At 39.2% G+C, this 22,707-nt stretch overlaps 2 protein-coding genes and 1 long non-coding RNA gene across 6 annotated transcripts in view; all 3 read left to right on the plus strand.

Moving 5' to 3' along the window:
• The window catches only part of bean1 (brain expressed, associated with NEDD4, 1), a 40,246-nt gene extending 35,857 nt beyond the window's left edge, over positions 1-4,389 (plus strand). For all 4 annotated transcript variants that reach the window (XM_034897872.1, XM_034897874.1, XM_034897873.1 and 1 more), the window contains exon 5: positions 2,823-4,389. In XM_034897872.1, the coding sequence (XP_034753763.1) occupies positions 2,823-3,213 (391 nt within the window). In that variant the 3' untranslated portion in view covers positions 3,214-4,389. The remainder of the gene's footprint in view (positions 1-2,822) is intronic.
• A 4,846-nt stretch (positions 4,390-9,235) lies between these two features.
• LOC117960183 lies at positions 9,236-13,317 on the plus strand. Its single transcript, XR_004660086.1, has 4 exons — positions 9,236-9,398; positions 9,509-9,596; positions 9,693-9,787; positions 13,239-13,317. It is a non-coding gene; the product is annotated as an uncharacterized LOC117960183 (long non-coding RNA).
• An 816-nt stretch (positions 13,318-14,133) lies between these two features.
• Positions 14,134-22,138, plus strand: LOC117960177 (transmembrane protein 41A-B-like). Its single transcript, XM_034897870.1, has 6 exons — positions 14,134-14,422; positions 14,514-14,707; positions 18,891-19,041; positions 19,352-19,513; positions 20,081-20,219; positions 20,306-22,138. Exons 2-6 carry the CDS (start codon positions 14,568-14,570, stop codon positions 20,539-20,541), a joined length of 828 nt encoding a protein of 275 aa, XP_034753761.1. The 5' UTR covers positions 14,134-14,422; positions 14,514-14,567; the 3' UTR covers positions 20,542-22,138.
• The last annotated feature ends 569 nt before the right edge of the window (positions 22,139-22,707 follow it).

Below are 22,707 nucleotides of genomic sequence, written 5' to 3' on the forward strand. Positions count from 1 at the left end.
ACAAATGAACAAATGAACCATGTTGTCCCGTCACCTTGTAGGATGACAGTAATTTCACCACAGACATGTAATGTCAAGTGATGCAGAGGAAACACACGATTACTGACAGGAGACACATGACCTAATGTGATCTGATAAATCCTAATCTGTTAAAATGTCATGTACAACCTTCTTTGAAATGTTAAGTCTGTAACTGTGGGCTTCATCTTGTGAGCTACTTTATGATGATAAATCAGATGAGCTTTGGCATGATCCAGATAACACACACACACACACACACATACACACACACACACACACACACACACACACACACACCTGTGAATCCACCATCTATATGTTTCTCTAACTCCACAGGCAAGTACCTCACAGTGGTAACGAGCCGAGACATGCCAGCCACACACACACACACACACAAACACACACAGACCATATGCTCTGTGCTGTAGCTAGAGTTGTCAGGTGTCCAGTTCCGTGAAGCGTCACAACCAATGCATGAAAACATGCCAGAGGTCCTCCTTTTGACCTGTGTGAATTTGATTTATACTTTCTAGCCACATAAAGTATTTGTTTGAGGAAAGATTGTGGTCCAACACTGGCTGAAAAGCATGCCTGTCTCCTATACGATTATATCATAGTGAATTGTTTTCCAAATTACATTGTGGTGAAAAAATGTAATCGCTGCCTGGATTATTTTCAGATTTTTTTTTTTAAGGATGGTTCGGCATACAGGACTTTTGACAGTCCAGGGTCACACCCAAAAATCCTGTCTGTGGTTAGGTATAGGCTAAACTCGCTTTGCCAGACCTTCATCTACAGCGCTGTGGAGGAGGGTCTGGCTAGTCCACACAGTGTTCCACGCTGGGAGACAAAAAAAAGTGCTGTGGTTTATTGGCATTTCTTAAAACCAATCACAATTGTCTTGGGCAGCGCTAACAGACAGAGCAACTGTGCTATTGCAAAATAGTCTTGGTAAGGAACTTGTTTTGGTGAAACGTGTAGTTGTTCAACAGAAAACTCAGATTGGACAGATAGTCTAGCTGGCTGTCTGGATTTATCCTGCTGGGATCTGAGGAGCAGACAAGAGATGCCAACAGCAGTGTCCTTAAGATGTTTTGCAGCACTACACAGTACCAATGTCACATCACTTCCACCTTTGCTTCGAGATTAATTTTCCCGGTGAAGTCTTGCTAAAAGAGAATACAATAACCTACTTGGTGGGTAATTTACAGGACCATGAGAAACTCAAAAAAATAGTTGTAATAAAGCTTTATGAAACAACTTCAAAGACGTTCTTATTTTGATTACAATGTTGGGGTAATAGGGGGAGGTATGTCCACTTCATCAACAAAACAAATCGAGCAATGCAGCCTTTGTCAAGACACACAAGAATAGTGTTTTGAATCTATTTATCTATTCCCTTATTAAGGGCTAAAAACAGATCATGACTTAATCAGCTCATCCACCTAAGTCAGGGTTAGGGTTAGCGTGGGACCTGAGACAAAGACACAAGGAAAGAAGAGGGTAAAGAATATGGGGGGGAGAGAGAAAAAAGGGGATACAAGTATGAAAGAACATGAATAACCCAATACATTTGATAAAGAATTTAACCTTGTTGAAAAAATAATTTCCCAATTCAGCAGCATAGGACTACAACTGAGCAATAACATCCTTAACTGACTAACTCTTTAACAATGATTATGTTAAGTGTCTGGATCTCAAAGAGAGAACAGGCAGCAGACAAAAACAGACTGAAAATAAACAGAGGCAGTTGTGTAACTCCCAGCGCTTGTCTCAGAGGAGACAAATTGTTTTTTTTTTTTTACTCAGCCACACCTAGCTAACAAATACACACGTTAGCAGAACACACATATGTGTAAAACCCCATACTCATTATCTAGTGTGAGGTTTCTGCAGAAACACAAACACACACACACACACACACGCACGCACACACACACGGGAAGCTGGTAACTCCTGAGAGACAAAAGACACAGGGATTTCCAGAGTGTTACACTTCAGAAACACCCAGCACATGCTTTCCCCTGTCTCCAATTTTCACCTCAACATGCCTTGGCACGAATGGTCAATGTTCGTTTTCCCAAGGCGAAAAAAGATATTTTATGTGAACTATGTTTATAAACTGAAGTTAACCATAATCCTATGCCTGTGTGGAGATGTGTGAGGGTGTAAGGGAATATGTGTTAAGAAAAAGACATAAACAAAGTGTCTTAGACAAAGACACCACTGCACTACAAAGAAAAAAAAGAGAGAGTGAGAGACGACAAACAGTAGACATTCAGACTGAGCCTCGTTCTCAGATCGGGGCTAAGATACCTCTCACACACAAACGCAGACATTAAGCAGAAAACCACAGACCCTCTGTGGTGAAGGAGACAGAGAAAGTGCAAAAAGAAAGAAAGAAAGATGATAGAAAGAAAGAGTGCCAAGTAAAACACACACACGCTTGGAGCACTGTGGTACCAGACTGATAGAGTTAACCACTGTGCTGATGGAATTATACTGAGTTACTGCTTCCTATGCCTATGACACACACACACACACACACACACACACACACACACACACACTTCAAAGTGGGCAAGAACGATGCTGCAGCCTTTATCACTTCTTGCTCTGTTATACACATGTTGATGGTAAAACGTAGAGCTTTAACATCAATTTTACCAAACAATTCACATAAAACGGATAGTTCAGATTTTTAAAGTGGGGTTGTATGGATACTTTATTCCTATCCATCAGACAGCCCTTGGTTCTCCATCTTACCACAACTAAACAAATGTTTGTTTTCATCTCCATAGTTACGATGAGTGTGTTGGCCCAGGTTCGACTCAGATCTACCTACCTACAGAAGACCCGCCCCCTTACTCCCTATTGGACCCCTGTCAGAGAGGGGCAGAGCAGGAGGAGCAGCCTAACTACATCAGTCTGGATCCATCTCCAAACTACGGAGAGAGCTCAGCCAGTGGTGCCTGGTTCTCCCCCTCCCACTACCCGCTGGGACTACAGGAGCAGGAACATCAACACGTTGCATCCATCTCCTTCCCGCTGGAGGCGGCGCCGCCTTATGAGTCAGTGTTGGCCGAGCAGGGACAGCCCCTCCCTCTCATGCCATGCGACCTTTATAAACACCAATCAGAGAGGGAAGATGATGGCAATTCCCGGCAGCCAGGGGCGAACCAGATCTTGTAGGACAATTAATTTGTTTCTTTCACTTGCGCCTTTGGTTGTCCCCGGTTGAATTAAAAAAACACTTGTGATGTGGGCACAAAATGGCTGTTAGGAGCAGCTGTGACACCAAACAATGGACACTAATGAGATTTTCCACACAGTTGCTAACACCTACACCTGTAATAAGGCTGACAATGAGCATCTCAGTGGACTGAAATTAACCCCGGGACTCCAGTTTTTAACAATTTAACTCCAGTTTGTTTTTGGACGAAGTACAAACTCACCTATTGCGCTGTATTTTAAAGTTTTTGGAAAGACAGATTCTCTTATACAAAGGATTGTCGCCCCACTGATGCTCCCTTTGACGAAGACTCTTCCCATTAACACCATTGTCTTGTTTAGGTTTTGCCATATATTGACTGTTTTATCTCCCTTTCTTCAACCAGGACTAATTATGAAGAGTCATGTTTGGAATACGCTACAAAATGCTAACTTCTTCTCATCACACTGTAGAGGTCGAAAAGTCGACTTAGCCTGTAGAAGAAAGACTGAATGCAAACAATATCCATGTGGTGTTTAGTAGAATAGTATAAGGTAAGGTATACACAAGCACACAGAGTACTCCCCCCTCCCATCTCGTTTGGTATGATCCTCACCTTCCAGTCTATTTAAATGACGTTTTGGACAAGAGTATAATTACCACTGAGTTGTGTACGACATCCTTAACACCCAGAACACACATCTGCAGTCTTTCTAGTGTTCAAACATTTAGAGCAGTGTGTTGTTCTGTAGCTTCCAGTGTGGTGGTAGCATCCTCGTGCTTAGAAGAACGATTTTGTGATGAAATGGTCGTGAACATGAAATCCAATCTAATTAGGAAACTATACCTGGCATTATCAACACTCAGTTGTGTCATACTGTATACTGCTTTCAAGTAATAAGTCACCATGATGATGTTGTTTAGGTCATTGTTAAATATCTGCAGCACAGCCTACATCTATAATTACCAGAATGAGAACCACTATTGTACAAATTGCCATAACTCTTTCTATATATACACTGTATATTAAAATAATATTCTGTAACTGGACCCCAGCAGCAAAATGTAGCCCGGAGCCCGCCTCCTGATGAGGTCGGGGTTGATGCATCAGAGAAGTTACACATTAAACTGTAGACCATAACAAACTGTTTACTGGAGAGATGGATGCTTCTGCCTTTGTCCATTTGTCACACGTTCATGAAGGGAAGCACTTGGCTTGCGCGATCACGGAGGACGTCCTCATACACATTTAACGCCATGATACGGCCACATAGTGAGCAATAGTGACTTAACAGACATGATTTTATTTTTAGATTGCCACTTTAAAACAAAGGGTTTCAGTTGCCTAACCCTAACTATACCTCAACCATGATTTAGTTTAATTTTGTGTATAATGAGTAAGTGCAAAAATGTAGAACATTTGAAAAATAAACAGAATCCAGGCTTCATTAAGTGTGGCCATTTGGAAATATCACTAAATTGCATGAGACAATTTCTCACGTTGAGCACATAAATGCGTGTCGTTTTTTCTTTAAGTAAAACTCCCACAGGAAAAGGCGTAGTCCACCAACAAAACCCCTGTAGTCCAACGTCATCATGCATTCACAACAAGGGGTAGCGATCCTTAAACAGTCATAATTACATGAAGTGACTAAGGACAGTAAATTACATGCATAACATATTATCTTATCACTGCATGAAGAACGACGCTAAGAACAAAGTGCTGCATTTATAATCAACAATGTGTACAACCACACTTAACAAAAGGTGAATTGTGTATGTCACATTACTAAAGCCATAAGAAAAAGAAACCAGCTCTTTGCTGCTGTGCCTGAGAGCTGAATGCCTCCTCCATGGCCACCAGAGACCCTTCACATCACCTCAAAGCTCTTTCTATGTTCTATCATTTCCCACATTCTGACAAAGACAGAAGCAATGGAGAGTGTTTGAATATTAGCGTGTGTTAGTTCTCCTGTAGACAACACATCGCCATGTATCACCAGTTATTGATGCAGGAAGTCATCTGAGGCTCAATAACAATGCAAATGTTAATCATAATTTAAGAATAATGTCTACATTCTTTTGTTCCTTCATTTAAAAAAAAAAAAAAAAAAACAAAAAAAGGTCCTTGTGTGGCATTGTCTTGTGTTAAAATACGTGCCTAATAGGCCTCAGACTGTTAGCTTGAACATTGTAGCCACAAAATGATAATCTCAATGCAACTAAGCCAGCGCTTTGCACTGTTGCATGTTTTTTAGTATGAGGTATTCATTACTGATGTGATATGGAAGATCTTCTCATTATTTGATTCCCTAGATGAATTGTTTGGTAGATAGTGATGACAGATTTTATTGAGGGAAACAAATGAGACATCTTAACTAAATAACTAACTAACTAATTTGCTCAGTTCACATTCTAAGTTCTGTCCCAGCATTGCATTTAGCGGTTGAGCCGTTCAGAGTCATGAGTACGTAAACAAAACTGTTAACTACTGGATCAGTCACTCTTTAACCACCATCTCCAATCGGATTCTTTGTTTTAAATTTTCGCTCTATCCATGTTTACTTCTTTGTCTGTTTCTATCTCAGACTTAATTTCTTCTAGCAAGATTCAGAGAATATCAATTAAAAAGAAGAAGCTATTTTCATGTGCATTACCCTTTGCTTTCAATTCATTCAGTTCAAAACAAGAAAACACTGCAATTGATCTGCTACTAATGCATCGCTCATTTTCAGTATCTCACACTGTAACCTTTAAATACATAAAGACATACTTAAAAATTGATTGGCTGGAAAGAAAATGTCGTAATGAATTGTAAAAGCGAGTGTCTTAGAGTAGTAGATTTATCGGCCAAGTAGAATTCAGCTGGTGACCAAGTAATTTGATTTGTTTACGCATGTTATCTTATTATACAAGACGTGAAAGACTTTAATGGACTTCCCTTGTCACTTGTGCAGACAGGCTGCATGACAACAGGAGGATGCATTAATAGAACAATAACAATATGGCATTGGCCTATTCAGTCCTGTGAAAGCATGTCTCCGCATGACGCTGCTTGGCGTCATGGAGCCTTGTAGCCGGCATCTGTAGGTGGCGTCATGTGACCAGCCGCTTGTTGTAGGATATCATATGTAGTGGGGCAGGTGCGTACATTTTTGTACTATATCATATGAGCCTGTCCACGAGAACACATTGCATGACGAAACTGACAACAAATTAACAGAACTAGCTATTTGGAAAATTATTATAAAATTTAAAGTAACCAAAAGGAGAGTAGTTAATGCATCTAAAACACGTAAGAGTAGGGTTGTGCTGTATAAATAAACTTTATTTGAACAGGGTTATTCCAAAAAAGGACAGAGGAAATACTGCAGTATCAAGCCGTCAGTTTTACTGTAAAACTGCTCCTGATAATGTTTTTCAAGTACAACCAAAACCTTTTTTGGAGTAACTTTGCTCTTATATTCAAAGTAAGTTATGGACCTTTTACTTAAAGTACTTTGTGTATCAGGTTTTGAAAGTATAGGGGATGTGTATTTTAGACACATCAATTGATAACCTAGGGATTGACTACAAATGGCAAAAGAAGGCTTTCCACTTCCCTTGACATTAATGCATTTTTTTTAAATAATATTTTAAATTTTTTCCAAAAGTGTGTTTCAGTTATATTGTATGCTTAACTGCAGAAATGTGATCATGAAATAATACACCTACATACAGTAAATTAATTCTGGCTACCCACCTTGCTCTTCTCTTGCCCAGAATAAATATACACACACACACACACACACACACACATACACACACACACAGTATATGTATTTAATTTATGCACACACATACAGTATTTCTACACATACAATATAGATATATACACAGTATACATGTACACACTATATATACACATACTGTAGATATATGTATATACACATATATACATTTGGTATGTATGTGCATATATACATAAAAAAAACAGACAGTTGAATCCCAGAAAATAAAATTTAAAATATATATATATATATATATATATATTTCTCAATAGATTATAGGACAAGGGATACAGTATTATACAGTATTATAGTATTATAGTATTATAGTATTATAAGGGATTACAGTATTATAGTACTTGTTCATTACTGAGAACTAGACAGAAGTGGTCTTGAGATTGCTCCGGTCTCCGGTCTAGCACATTTGTTTGCATATCATTACTTTTTCTCAGCTAGGAAAGCACTATTGTGTGAGTGCATTCTCTGTAAGTAAATACTATGTAAATGTATTACATGTTTACCACTTCCCATCTCTCCTCTCTCTCTTTCTTTCTTCGTCTGTCAAGACAACAGACTTCATGTACAGTATATGTTAGGAACACATATTAGGTCAATAATGTTTCTTTATGTTCTGTATTAGAGATTTTATCAAATATTTTCTTCTGTAGAGAAGAATGAATAAATCTGAACTCTTATATGATTTTGAATGGTTAGTTTTAAGCAAACAATGTGTGAAACAACTGGAGCAACAATTCCTCCAAACCATACGATACATTTGTGATCTATTGTTATTCATTGCTGCCCTCTGATGCAACCAGTAGAGCATGTGTGACGTCATTGGTTTGTGGAGATCTGAGTCGAGACTGCGAGTCAGGACGAAATGAACGATCGTTTGAGAATGTGCTGCCTGATCTCTGCCACCAGTTACCGCCCGTGGAGTCAACCATTTAGCTCCGCCCACATCCAGCCCATCCCTGATATGTGTACTGCAGTCAGGTGCAATTGGACTTCAGTACGCAGACACAATTATCTTGTTGTTTTTGTGGTAAATGTGCTGTATTTATATAGCGCTTTTCCAGTCTTAACAACTGCTCAAAGCGCTTTTACATCTACAGGAAACATTCACCATTCACACACATTCATACACTGTGGCCGGGGCTGCCGTGCAAGGTGCCACCTGCTCATCAGATAAACATTCACACACATTCACACTCCGATGCGCAGCACCGGGGGCAACTTGGGGTTCAGTGCCTTGCCCAAGGACACTTCGACAATGACTGCAGGGGCGGGGATCGAACCACAAACCTTCCGATTGGCAGGCAACCACTCTACCACTGAGCCACAGCCGCCCCTCAAATGAAATGAAACGACTCACATGGGACACGATCCACGGTCTCCGGGATGAAAGTTCTGTGCAATATTATGGACTCAGACACACATTCTTCCTCTTCCGGTTGCTATTGGGCAAGTGTGTGGAGTCAAACATTTAGCTCCACCCACGTTGCGTCACTCCTCGATCTGCATACTGCAATTAGGGCTTACTCCTGCAGTCAGGTGCAATAGCCCAAACCTACCTCTTAATGTGGAATTAGGCGTTCTTACTTTGTCAATTTACTTTATGCTTTGTAATATGTACAGTAGGCCACTAGATGGTGCACCACTATAAACGTAAATATCAGTCCCTATCGTTGCTTTAACAAACGACTTACGGCAGCTTTAGTTTTTATTTTTTTCCAGTGAAATCAGTCTCAACTGTAGACACAACACGCACACGTTCTTCTGCATGCAGCACTATTAACACACACTTTTCTTTTTTTATATACTGATTCTGTGATGTCTCCAGCAAGAGGCAGAGGTAATACAATAATAATCATACAATGCAAATTGACACTTTTTTGTAATCATGATTTTTAAAAACCATTAGAAAACTTGAATGAATCTTAAATTCCTTTTTGTCTGGCTAAACTTCCTGCATCATTTACCTAATGTGGATGTAAAACCCCTCAAATTGAAACTTTTAATCTTTTTAAGCAATTTATCTTCTTAATCATTGTTTCAGTTCAGAGTCAATGATTTTTACACAATGAAAACGCGTATTAATGCTTTTATGACAATGGTGTGTCTCTGACACAATCAATTCAGTTAAGCCACACACAGTGTCAGTGTGGGGAGGAGCCATTTACCACGCTCTACTAGTAAGTGCAGGATTTTTTTCTGTGATTTTCTTTTCCTAAAACAGGCCCGGTTGGATTGTGAAGATGCTTTAGACACAGACACGCCCAGCCTGAGACCTGCTGGTCTGGTAGTTTCAGTAAGACACTCATAACAGATACGTAGAGCCATACACAGAGACTTCCCTGTTCACTTACAGACTGCTGCTGCTGAGTTTGACGGCAGAGGTGAGTTATTTAAAATATACCTTCAGGCTTTTACTAACAATTAGAAGGGATCATTAATATTTATCGTAAAAAGGCAGAGGATTACACTAACACTGAGTGTTCTTTTTTAGAAAATGAAAGCTCGGACTGTGTTCCTGCTCTTTGCTCTTGTGGCTGTGCTTCAAGCGATGCCAACTGTTCCCAATGGGGACCGTAAAGGTATCCCTGTCAATCTACCTGTGTTACTTATGTGAGGAGCACAAATCAAAAACATTGTAGATTTGCACTGACATCAGCTGTGTTTCAACTTTACAGTTATTCCAGAGGATGTGGCCATACAGGAAATCATGGAGGCTGATTTTGTGTGGCCAGACACAACAACAACAATGACATCCCCGAGGACATGAAAAGTAACATCTTTAGCAATGGCACTATTTCACTTTCATGTTACTATCTAAACATCCTACAGACATTTACATGTCACAAAACATTTTGTTTAGACACATTCGCTCCATGTATATGTGCTACTGCTGCACACCTGATATTGTGCAATAGATGGAGGTTCTTTTGCTACTGGTTTGATGTGGGAATATTTTCATATACGGTCATATACCATACTCATGTTGTCTTTACATTTGATATATTTAAATATAGTCATTTTCAGGTTTATACCTGAATTTATAATAGGTTTACATGGTTTAATTTTTGAAAAAACACCATATTTAAAAAATGTATATATGTAAGATTCATTTGTGGGCTAAACTTTTGATCAATCTAAACTGTGATCCAAAACAAAGCTGCTTGAGCTGGTAACCTATGGCTTTGACTCAGCTGTACAACCTCGACTGGAGCAAGACGTTTCAGAGGTTAGTTAGTTGGTCAGTTATTCAAATCTTAAAAAAATTTGTCTTTCATAAGTAACATTTTAATTCTGCACTGTCCCCTGGACTTGGTGATACAACTATCTGAACTCTTCAGATATCCACTCTTACTAGCTGAGCAGCTAGGAGAGCATTAGAACTACTGTTACAAAGTGACGCGCATTAGTCCCGGAAAAAAAGGCTGGACAACAACAGAACAATTTTCTGTTGGAGATGATAACTCCCTTTGGGGTGGGCATTAAGCTTTTTCACATTGAAAACCTGCACAAAAAAAGATATATAACAAAATCAAGGAAAGAGAAAAAGCATAATATGAGCACTTAAAAATAAAAAAGGTTGGATGTTAGATTTGAGCCTACTAAAATATTATACTCAAAAGTTTTTTTTTTTTAAAGTGCCCATATTATGAAAAAACCTAAATCCCTTTTTCCGGTGTCTATGGTGCTTCCACACACATACACACTTGGAAAAAATCCTATCTATGCTGTTTTGAGTGAGATACGGGTTCTGAAGGATCTGTGCCTACTGTCTCCGGGTGAGCTGTTCAACATCTCCCAACAAAGATAGTATATAAGTGAGATGTCTCCCTCTGTACCTAAAACAGAGACCCAAACACACAGGATGAAAAGAGGATCTGCAGCAATGTGAAGTACAACAGAAATATGGTGTTTTTTGAAAATAAAATCATGTAAACCTATTCTGGTACAACCTCCAAATGCAATTATGAACCTGAAAATGAACATACTATGGGCAGTTAAAGAATTGTTACTCAAGTACAAGTAAAATAACTTTGATAAAAATGTACTTAGATAAAAGAATAAAATAAGCAAACTTCACTGCATTATAGTAGGCTACAGAGGTGGAGGGAGAGTAAAGGAAAACTTGTACGATGATGATGATGTTGTTGTTGTGATTAATACATTTTTTATGAAAGGCACTTTGCAGCCTGTGCACACAACTGATTATCAGTGTAACAACCACCTTCACCAGTGTAGTCACACCAGAATTAACTAAAAAATGTGACAAGTCAGACATTTAAACAAACAATACACAATAAATAACTTTACACCTCGGCGGGTGCAGCAAGCATTATAACGCTCATTAGAGAATGAACTTCAAAGCCGCAAAGACAATGCATCACAGCAAAAAAAGAGAGCTGCACAGTTTTTACACACCACAAAGCGCACACATTTAATTTGTGCTCCGGAGAGAGTTAGAACAATCAAAGTGCGTTGTCGTACTCACTCTCTAGTCCGAATGTTCCTTGTGAGTCTTGAGCACCACTAAGTCCTCCACAATCTGCTCCAGGTTCAACTTCTCAGCTTGTTCATTCACAGTGTATAGTATGACCAGTCCACTCTGCCTCCTTGGCCCAGTATAACCAGTCCACTCTGCCTCCTTGGCCCAGTATAACCAGTCCACTCTGCCTCCTTGGCCCAGTATAACCAGTCCACTCTGCCTCCTTGGCCCAGTATAACCAGTCCATTCGGTCTCTCTGTCCCAGAGTAACAGTTTCCTGATGCTCTGGTGTCAAAACATCTCACCAAAGGACTACACTTCAAAAAGAATTGCTAGCTGGAGAACACTGGCATTTTTACAGAAATATTGATTAATGTGTGTTGTCCTCATAAAATAAAATAAATGAGAAAGTCCTCACAATCCTTAATGAAGGGTAAAAGTATATCCATGCACACAGAAATCACAGCTGGAGGATCCATTTCTTCATCTTCTTCTTTATTTAATGATGGCCTACAGACCAAGTTTTAGATGTATGCCACCAGAATGGAGATTCCACCATGAGCATGTTAGCATTTAGCATGTTAGCTAGACCCAGGGTGCACCTGGTGGTGACGCATCATCGCAGGGGGGCTTGATTTGGTTCACTTAGCGTGCCAGCCGGGTGGTGCATGATAACACTGCTCAATTAAAGGTAGATTCAACCACTGTAAATGATGTCAATGTACAATGACGCTAACCTTATCATAATGACATGGTCCTTTGTTTTACATTGTTGTATTTAAGTAAAATTAAAATGACATTCTTTAAAAATACTTTAAGTAGCCTACACAAAAAACGAGTGCACATGATATTTGTGACTTCCACCCATAGACTGTGTATTACTGGAAAGTAGATGTGTGACTTCACCCATTGGTTTGTGGAGATCTCCTATGAGTTGTTGAGTTTGGGAGCAGCCATCCTTGTTGCAGATGTGACGATTTTAGACAAGAGGGCGGAGAGAGGGAGGAGCCCCTACATGCTGGCAATCACATCATAGCCACGTCCTAAAACACCCCCCCCCACACACACTTTAATCTCAATTTTAAAATCAACAAGACCTAATAAAAAAAAAAACTCATTATGAAAATGTTTACTGATAAATCAACTGAGAAGTGGGTCACTTTCTCGTAGATTTCTACAGAAACCAACCTCCTTTTGCAACCGCACGTGTCATACTCTGCTGGAATTCAGATAGAAAGCAGGTTTAAGGCATTTTCCTGCATTTGTAGCACTTCACTGAAAAGCCATTGCATAGATTGAATAAGTAAAAATATAAAAGTGTTGTCAGGAAAATGTAGCCTGTCTAATGTGTCAGAAATGTAAAAATGGCACTTACTCATCCAAAGAAATGGCCCTTGAGAGTACAGAATATCTAATCAAGCACACACACACATATACAGTATATGTGTGTGTGTATATATATACTGTTGTTATATTATATTATTATTATTATTATTAATCCAAAATTCCACTAATCCTCACAGAGTTGTTGTTGTTGTAGCTGATCTTTGCACCTCAACATGTGAAAACACATGTCCAGTAAATTCCTTTTACAGTACATGTACTCAGATCATGTTTATGGAACTAGAATCTGCTCAGTGTCTCCACAGCAGAGTTTCCGGCTGACTCAAAAAAGTTTTGTGGTCGTATACGGTTCCCTGTAAATACTAATTGTACAAAATGTTCTAAATTTATATTGCAGGGAAGACGGCCATCCATTAGAGGAAAGGGGAGCAAACTGTTTAAGCCAAAAGATGATGAATAAATAAACACTGAAATAAAAAAAAACATGCCTTTGTCTTTATTTTGTTTTATATTTGCATTTTAAGAAGATAAAGTATGTGATTCAGTTTTAGGGAAAAGCTTTTTTAGGAGATAAAAAAGATTAAAAGGAGGCAATATGGACTCGTAAAAGTCTGATTGCCGTCTTTATTGTATCACTATATAAATAGCTAGATGAATAAAAATAGGGTCACAAAAAATGTGGGTGTTTTTTTAATGCATATACAACTTACCAGACCATAGGGACACCAACTATACCATTGCAGTGGTTACATATAACATGACACTGCAACAAACTTTGCATCCTGTACAAATAAGATCCAAAGGACATGTTACTAAAAACATGCAATACATATTTCAGTGACTAATACAACTTGAAATTAACCTTGTTTTCAGTCTCACCTAAATCCCAAGACAAAGACTTTCACTTCAGGGAAACCACACATGATTAAAATCAGTATGTTGTCCAGTCTTGTCTTACTCGTTGTAACTAATGTTTTTGGAAATTTATTTCACTTTGCTCACTTTATTGCCCTTCCACAGAAAAGAAAATATGAGCCTAAATAAATACACATAGAAATGTATAAAACAAAACCATTAAAGAAACATGAAGGTACAGAGGCTGGAGAAATAAACTACTTTGCAAAAACGGGTTGCCATTTGATCACATATACATTAAATTTGCAAATAATTGAGTGGCGCATAAGAAGGTTCCTGAGCTATAAATAGCCTATTACCCCTGCATGATATATATTACCACATTGATGTCGCCATATCGCCATCTAGCGGGCATTACGTGTAAGTGCATGCTTAGAGCCCCCATAAGCAGCAGCTGAAGAAGACCTACTCACAAAGTTCAGTTAAATCAGCCAAACCTGTTCACTATCGTCTTTTGAGGCACTTTTTTTGAAGATATTAAAGTAACAGGAGAAAATTACAATAAACGAGGAGGAAACGAGGTAAAACGTGCTGTGTGGGAGGGTTACACAAATGTCAACATTTGTCCCTCAACATTAAGAAAGTTGTAAGAGAGTCAGCGGCTGCCATGTGATCCGTCTGCCGGTGCCAGCCAGAATGTCACCCGTCATTTGTTGCATGTTGCCCGACACCCCCCTTCCTCGGTGTCGTCCAACTGAACTGCAACACGTCGACTTTGTTTCACCAGCGGTTCTTCTTCCCGTTCTTTTTAAATTCAGATTTCGAAGTTCGCCGGTGAACGGTGAACAGGGTAGCCATAGCAGGGAGCAACATGCGCTCCTTAGCGGGACTGGCTGCCATTGTGGCCGCGGCAAGTGTCTTCCTCTACCTGCTGTCGACTCATCTTCCCCCGGGACCGACGCACGCCCAGCCGGACTCAGAGGGGGAGGAACACGGGGTCAAGGAGTACAGGTAGGGGCTATGGAAATACACAATTTAAAACCATTTCTTATGTTAAATTATTCCTACTGTAATTCTGTTGGGGACTATCTAAATGTAGATCATGTCTATTTGAATCTCTAAAAATATAATAAAGTGTATTACTATTTTTTTTTTTTTTTTACATATTGCAACATTTATATTTCCAGTCCAAAGAAGTACTTTGCAATAGAAATGTATATAGGAAGGGGATAGGTGTTGTTACTGCAGTATTTATGGCATATCTTCCCATGTTTTGGGGTATTGCAGTGACTCAGTGGTTGACCTTCTGTAGGCCTATAGAGTGTGCTTGTTCTCCTGTATCAATGTGGGGTTCCCCTTTAGTACAGCAAGGTGAAATTGCCCACAGCAAGGATCGGGGAACTTTTTCCAGTCTCTGTGTCTCTGACCCACTGTAAGGAATGTGTTTATGACCTTTCATCACAGATGATGTGGCTTTAATGTGGAACTTTAAAAAGATAAACATTATGAAGCAGAAAGTTATGCTTTTGGTAATTAATTACCCTTTAATCATCTTGTAACCTCTCATATTTACCTTGAAAGGGTCCAGAAACAACTAGTGACCCATCAATCAATCAATCAATCAATCTAAATTGATGTAGCCATGATACATTTCAACCTAATGACAGTACATCATTAGCCAAGTCAAGAAAACAAGAACTGGCATGTTTGAAAAAAAAAAGTATTTTAGTATATTTTATTTTGTAAGTATTTTGGCCAACATCTTTTGGCTTAAAAGCAACAAAAGCAAATAAAGCAAAACCACTTTACAGCAACCAGCACTTTACAGCAACCAGCAGGTATAAGAGTAAAAACCCATATCCCACAATAGAAAGAGTGAACATAGAAAACAGTAAAATCAGAAAAGGTTACAGAGAAACAGAAGAATGAAATTGTCACACCACTGCTACGTATTACAAGCCAGACTAAACAGATACGTTTCAAGTTTTAGGATCTAAAAAAAACTACATCTGTAATAGTGCGAATATCAGGGGGTAACTTGTTCCAGAGCCTGGGGGCAGGAACTGCAAAAGCCTGACCACCCCCCCCCCCCCTCCCCACCGTTTATACCTGGCCCTTGGGACTTCTAAAACTCGCTAATTTGAAGAACGCAATGACTGGTTGTGCTCCCGCAAACTTGAAATGTCAGACAAATACTCTGGGGCCAGACCATTCAAAGCCAATGTAGAGTGTAGAGAATGAGAGTGATACGTGCACGTCTAGATGTATTTATATATGTATCACCATCAACGGTGTTTACCTTCCTCTTTCCCAGTGCATGCTGGCCTGGGATAGGATCCCTGTAAGTAAAGGCAATCAATGAAGGAATAAATAACCTCTGCAAATACCAATCAGCTTTATTTACTGTTGTCTGTTGTCTGTATTTTGATAGAATATTTTCTATGTTGAAATAGGGGACATCTATTTGTCATCAGATCTGTGTCACAAATGATGAGAATAATATCGGTCAGTAAAGCACTAAAATATTAAATGTGTTTGATATTCACGTCTTCTCTCCTTTCTTTCTCTCTCCTCTCAGTACATGTCGGACTGATAGCATTACTCACAATGTGTGTGTGAGTGTGTAATTGGTATGTTGCAATGTGCTAGACAGTCAAGTTTGAGGTTGTCTAGGGATGATAGAATAACGCCGACCAAGAAAGTCTGAAGCCAAGAGCAGGACCCATCTGTGTGAGTGTGCATGTGTGTGTATGTGTGTGTGTGTTTGGACGCATTGGATGGTATTACTCATATTATACAGTTACTTATCAAGTCATAAACATCGCATGAGTACACCCAACAAAGATGTATTGGCATCCTGTCTCCCTAGTCATGTGTGTGTGTGTGTGTGTGTGTGTGTGTGTGTGTGTGTGTGTGTGTGTGTGTGTGTGTGTGTGTGTGTGTGTGTGTGTGTGTGTGTGTGTGTGTGTGTGTGTGTGTTGATGTAGCCATGATACATGTCAACTTAATGACTTAAGTACATTATTAGCCAAATCAAGAAAACAACTACCGGAATGTTTGAAAATTAAAGAGTATTTTGGCCAACATCCTTTGGCTTAAAAGCAGCAATAACAGAAGAAAACAAAACCAAATACAACAAGAAACTTTAAAAACACATTAAATCAAAGTGAGCACAAAATACAAGTTTACGCAGGGTGGTCCTCAAATCAAATGCTGCAGAGTCAATTAAAAAAAGACTGTAAATCAGCAAAGTAAAAGACAAGATATGAAGACTACATATTAAATCAGGAGCATATGGCAGGTTATAAAAATTGTTTTCAAAACATTTTTATAAAATGTTAGTTAATGCCATTAAATGACCTAAAAATACCTACATTTTGTAATCACTGAGAGTTTCATACTGCTTTTAAAGCCGAAATGATCACCGGTAGTGAGATGTCAGAAAATTTTATGATCAATAATTGTTAATGTCATTTACTCTATTAAGCAAACATGCTAAGTATTCATGGGTTCCAGCTTCTCATATGTGAGGATTTACGGCCTTTCTCTGTTTCATATATCTGTATATATCTCTGTTACCTGCTAGTTTAAAACATTAGACTGCTAGTTTGAAAAACCCTAAAAATATAATTTGGGCTCTGGGAAATTGTGAATTTTTCACCATTTCATGAGTCAGTGAGTGAGTATCAGTGTTACCAACAGGGCTGTTGTAGAGCGCCCTCTGGTGGACAAACTATGCATCGCCAAGACTCACGACATGGTTGACTTTCTGTTTTTATTTTATTTTTGAATATTCATTTATCAGAATCATTCATTTATCAGTATAAATGACTGAAAAATTATGGGCCATTCGAAATGCAGATACCGGGAAATGCCTAATATCGCCCGGCCAATAATATCAGCTGGCCGATATATCGGTCAGGCTCTAATATCACCCCTAGTTACTTTAAAAAGTCTCTCACCATTAAACCTGGTACAACCCAGCTTCATACAAAACCCCCTCTCTGTATATGAATATGTGTGTGTTGGTTCATGTGCAAACAAAATGTTTCTCATGGGGTTATCCGTAAGCAAAATTAAAAGTGTCCACAATGACACATTTCCCTCCTTAAATACTGTACATACATCCATTCAGCTTCACGTTCCTGAGCGCCTGCGCATCATCAACCTGCCAACCAATCACAGAACAGGATATTTATCCATCGACCAATAGAAACAACTAATGCTGAATGTCAGAGCAGGTGGTAGAGGAAGGCGGCATCTTGGGTTTCAAAGGTGGGGGGGGGGGGATTTTGGTGTGTCTGTGTGTGTGTGTGTTTTGAGAAGTGTCTTTCTACCCTCTGCTTAAGTCAACGGGCAGCAACACTATTTTTGTCCCTAAATCAAATATATCCTGTTACCCTTCCACTCCCTTCTCCTTTCTCCCTTCTTTCTAATGTGAGCTTTCCTCTTCTTTTTCTATAAAGTGTTACAAAAACCGGTAGCATGTTTTGTTGTATAAAGCTTATGTTTGGTTCACTCAAAGTGAAAACAGACACTTCTCTCACAACAAGTGGTATCTAGTCATGCAAATCTTTGTTTTTTTTGGAATTATTTTCCACCAAAGAAATAGTCCCTATTAAAACTGTCTTTGAGATCTGTGGGTTTTTAACTGGGTCATTTAAATGTTTCTCAGCAAATGCAAATTTTCTGCTGCATGATGAAAGGTAGAGCTCGACCAATAATTAAGATATTAGCTTATTGCTGATATAATTTATGTGTATTTGTCCATACGTCCGTTGAAAAGTAACAAGAAATTGCAGTACAGAAATGCCAAACTAATATAAAAACTATGATAAAAATAATAATCGAATGGCTCTTTATCAAGATAATTTCTTTACATTATGTATCATTTATGTATGTAATGTGTTTTACAAATATTTACGTGCATGTAAGTATCGGATCTAAAAACAAATCTGTATTGTTGAGGCTATATTAAAAAGCACTCTGGGATATGTATGAAATCTTTTACCAAAGGAGAAAATAGATAAAGCAGGTTGTTAGAAAGAGGCTGAACAAAAAGAACATTACTAGACTTCACAAAATACTGTAGGTAATGGACATGAGACATCACAGACTGGTGTGTAAGGGCTTCTAAAGACTAAAGTAAGGTTGTGTTGTGTTGTGTTGTGTTGTGTTGTGTCTTTCCACCCAGGCTGAAGTTCCCGTCGGACCTGGATGAGCTGCGGGAGCTCGCCGAGATGCTCAAGTTTTATAAAAGAGAACATCACGGCTACGTTCTGCTGCTGTTCTGCAGCGCCTACCTCTACAAACAGTCCTTCGCCATACCTGGCTCCTCCTTTCTGGTGAGACATACTGAACATTCTTATTCAGACATTACATTAAGAGATGACCATTTCAGATGATCTCTGTCTTAACATGTCATATTGCTTATTGATATCTGAAGAAAATATTGATGGCATACTTAGGCAATGCATTCCAGTCAGTCTCCAGAATGAATGCCATTTGCCATCGCCATCTGCCCCACTCTTGTTTCCAAATACTAACACTCATTTCACACGTGGATTTTAACACGGAGAGGAATGATGGACAGTGTTTGTTTGACACAAATGACTGTAATCCATCTATCTATCCATCCATCCCTCCCTCCTTCAGAACATGCTAGCTGGTGCAATATTTGGACCCTGGGAGGGCCTGGTGTTGGCCTGCCTGCTCACCACTGTTGGCTCCACATTCTGCTTCCTGCTCTCCTCTGCGTTTGGAAAGCAGCATGTGGTTCAGTTCTTCCCGGAGAAGGTGGCCCAGCTGCAGCAGAAGGTAGGCATCTGGATCCAGTTATTAACAAGAATGACAGGGTACAGCCATGTGGGTAGGGATGGGTCACGAGACTCGGTTTTATTAAGGACCTGGTTCCAAATTTCTCAAAACCTGAAATTCAATAAGGGCTGAGACCATTGGATCATATAACATGTCTAAAAATAGATACCTTTAGGCCGCTTAATAAGCTTGTTAAAACAAAAACGGCATTAGAGACAGAAGAAATCAAACAGTCACAGACTCACAGTTGTTTACAATAAAAGCAATAAGAGTTCTGTAAAGATTTAGAATTAATTTGGAATTATTCTTGTAAATGAATATTTAAAAAATAAAAACAAACTGTCAACCACGAGCGTTGGCGTTGCATAGTTTGTCCACCAGACGGCGCTCTACAATGTCCTTTTTGGCAACACTGATTTGTTTTTGTTAATGTGTTTTTGTTCTAAGGACTTTAAGTTTCATATCTTAAATTTAAATGTTTCTTTCTTCTACTCTCCTTATCCTTTCACCTTGTTTGTCCTTTTCTCTCACCTTACTTCTTCCCATCTTTTTTCCTCTGTCTGTCAGGTGGAGGATAATCGTAGCAGTTTGTTCTTCTTCCTTCTTTTCCTTCGTTTCTTCCCTATGACTCCTAACTGGTTCCTTAACATCACCTGTCCCATCCTCAACATCTCTATGCCCATTTTCTTCTTCTCTGTATTCATAGGTGAGACTACATACACGTTAAAAAACACACACCCAACGCAAATGGCCAAATAACACTGATGGCTCAGCCGCTGCTTTCTCCTCCAGGCTTGATCCCTTACAACTTCATCTGTGTTCGCACGGGCTCCATCCTCTCAGAGATCTCCTCTCTGGATGATATCTTCTCCTGGGGGACACTAACCCAGCTCCTGGCCATCGCTCTCATGGCTCTCCTCCCTGGAGCGCTGATCAAACAGTACAGCAAAGCTCACCTTGACGTGGGCGGCATGGACTGTAACGGATCCAGCAAGGCTGATACCAGGCAGGACCGGAAGAGACGATGATTCTGGGATAACTGAGGACTCATAGGGTTTAAGATTGAAACACCTCTCTCCACAGGTAGGCCTGTGACCTGTTGTCCACTTCAGCCTTGTGATTTCTGTAAGGTCCCACCAGAGGCTCATCATACTTACAGTACGATCTGTTCTGAAAGTTTGGAAGTGTCTGCAGGTCATGTGATCCCAGGCTTTAAGTCTACAGTTTCCCAAATATCTCTCAATGCCAATATATAGAGCGAGAGTTTTAGGGAAATCTTCTGAGATGGGCCCTAAAATTCCGTAGATTCAGAATAAAACGTCTTAAAAGTTGAGTTAATTGGGCACCTAAAAGTGTCCAATAGTTCACATTTTAAGGAATAATTCTGTAATGATCAATGATATAGTGGTACAGCAGCTTTAAAAGTACTGAAATTATTTTAGTTGTCTTGACTTCTTATTTTTTGGTGTTTAAAAAAAAACGATCCCAAAATAAACACTTTTGGGGATTTCCCTGAACAACAGTAGATCTTCAGTTTCGGTGAATGTTGAGATGATGTGGAAAGTTAATAACGTCTCAGTGGCATAATCAGTCTGATCTCATTTGGAATTCATCCCAGGGCCGGCCAAGAGCTGAGCTATGATGCAGGAACACGTTAGAGATCTGTTATAAATAGATAGATAGATAGATAGATAGATAGATAGATAGATAGATAGATAGCACTTTATTGTGTGCGTAGACTTGGGAAGTTGTCTTTCAGTACAATCTCCAACACAGCAACCTAAAGACAAAAAGCTAAAACACATAGGCATCATTACAAACAAATAAATAAAACATGAATAGATAATTAATATGAAGAGGGCCCTGTCCTGCAAGAGTGGTCATTAATATCCCAAAATATATAGATGAAAGTGGGGAGATCTATCACTTCCTCCTGTGTTGATTCAGCAGAAATATTGACAGAGGAACAACTGAGTGTTTATATTGGTTCTTTCTGCAGTCTGGGACCCTGTAGTGCCTCCCGGAGGGCAGGAGTTGGTACTCCCCACGGAGCATGCAGGAAGAGATTTTGTCAGCCAGTCTGATGGTGTGTAGTCAGGCGGTGTTGTGGGTCATTACGTTGTTTTGCACTTCTTTCTCGGTCGACCATGTTGTAAATTTTGACTTCCTGTTTAGTGCGTTGCCATTGTGCCAAGATATTACTACAGCTTTTAAAGTAATTTGCTCTGTGTAATAAATATAAGAGCCGACCCTGCTGTAGAGGAATCTATTATATGGTTTAAACCCACTGATACAATTAGGAGTTTGGAGATCAGACAAATAACCAGCTAGACAATAATGTCTTTTCTCACATACGTTTACTCAGTGACTCAGTATGCAGCTGTTATGGTTCCTGGAATTGCATGGAAAAACATTTTAGCACATTTGGACTTTTTAATGTCTCACAATTGAGGGTGTCTCTGTCTTCTCCTTACACACATGTCTTAATGTAGCTCTGTGCACATCAGGTGTTATCTTCTCAACAAGACTAAAATGCTAACATACTGTAATTTGGGCACATGGCTTTTACTGTAGGCTTCTGGGGAGGTCTACTAACAGAGAAGGCTAGTTGCCTTGCTCAAAAGCACCTTGTGTAGTTGTGTTTACAGTGTATGCTAAATGTGCTATATGGATGCCAGTGGAAGTTGGCAAAAATACATATATTTTTGACTTATTAAATTTGTTTTTGAATTTACAAAATTCAAAATAAGTTACTCTTTAATAGCATTTAATTTGGAGACATGGGAAGATTACACCTTGGGCACCTAAAAGTGTCCAATAGTTCACATTTTAGGGAATAATTCTGTGATGATTAGTGATATAGTTATACAGCAGCTTTAAAAGTACTGACATTATTTTAGTCGTCTTGACCTCTTATTTTTTGTAATAAGTTACTCTTTAATAGCATTTAAATTGGAAACATGGGAAGATTACACCTTGTGCTCCTGTGAATATGTGGCATTTAGTGGGATGTTGCACTTTGTGCCTGTGCCTGTTGGTGCATTGATTTAATGTTTAAGTTTGGAATTGTACTGTTTTTTTATTCTTAAATCAGTATTTTGCAAAGCAGAGAATTTAGAGAGAATAGTCTTAAATGTAGCTTTTAAAATTAAGCGCAAGAGACAACTTACTATTTTGCCAGTGTGACTGTGGCC

Source organism: Etheostoma cragini, chromosome 17 (assembly GCF_013103735.1).
Source record: "Etheostoma cragini isolate CJK2018 chromosome 17, CSU_Ecrag_1.0, whole genome shotgun sequence".
Taxonomy (NCBI): Eukaryota; Metazoa; Chordata; class Actinopteri; order Perciformes; family Percidae; genus Etheostoma; species Etheostoma cragini.

Excerpts from the sequence above, each read along its gene's own strand:
- LOC117960177 (XM_034897870.1), top strand. The coding sequence starts at position 14,568 with ATGCGCTCCTTAGCGGGACTGGCTGCCATTGTGGCCGCGGCAAGTGTC. Across the intron at positions 14,708-18,890 it reads CACGGGGTCAAGGAGTACAG|GCTGAAGTTCCCGTCGGACC; the intron begins GTAGGGGCTATG and ends CTTTCCACCCAG. Across the intron at positions 19,042-19,351 it reads TACCTGGCTCCTCCTTTCTG|AACATGCTAGCTGGTGCAAT; the intron begins GTGAGACATACT and ends TCCCTCCTTCAG.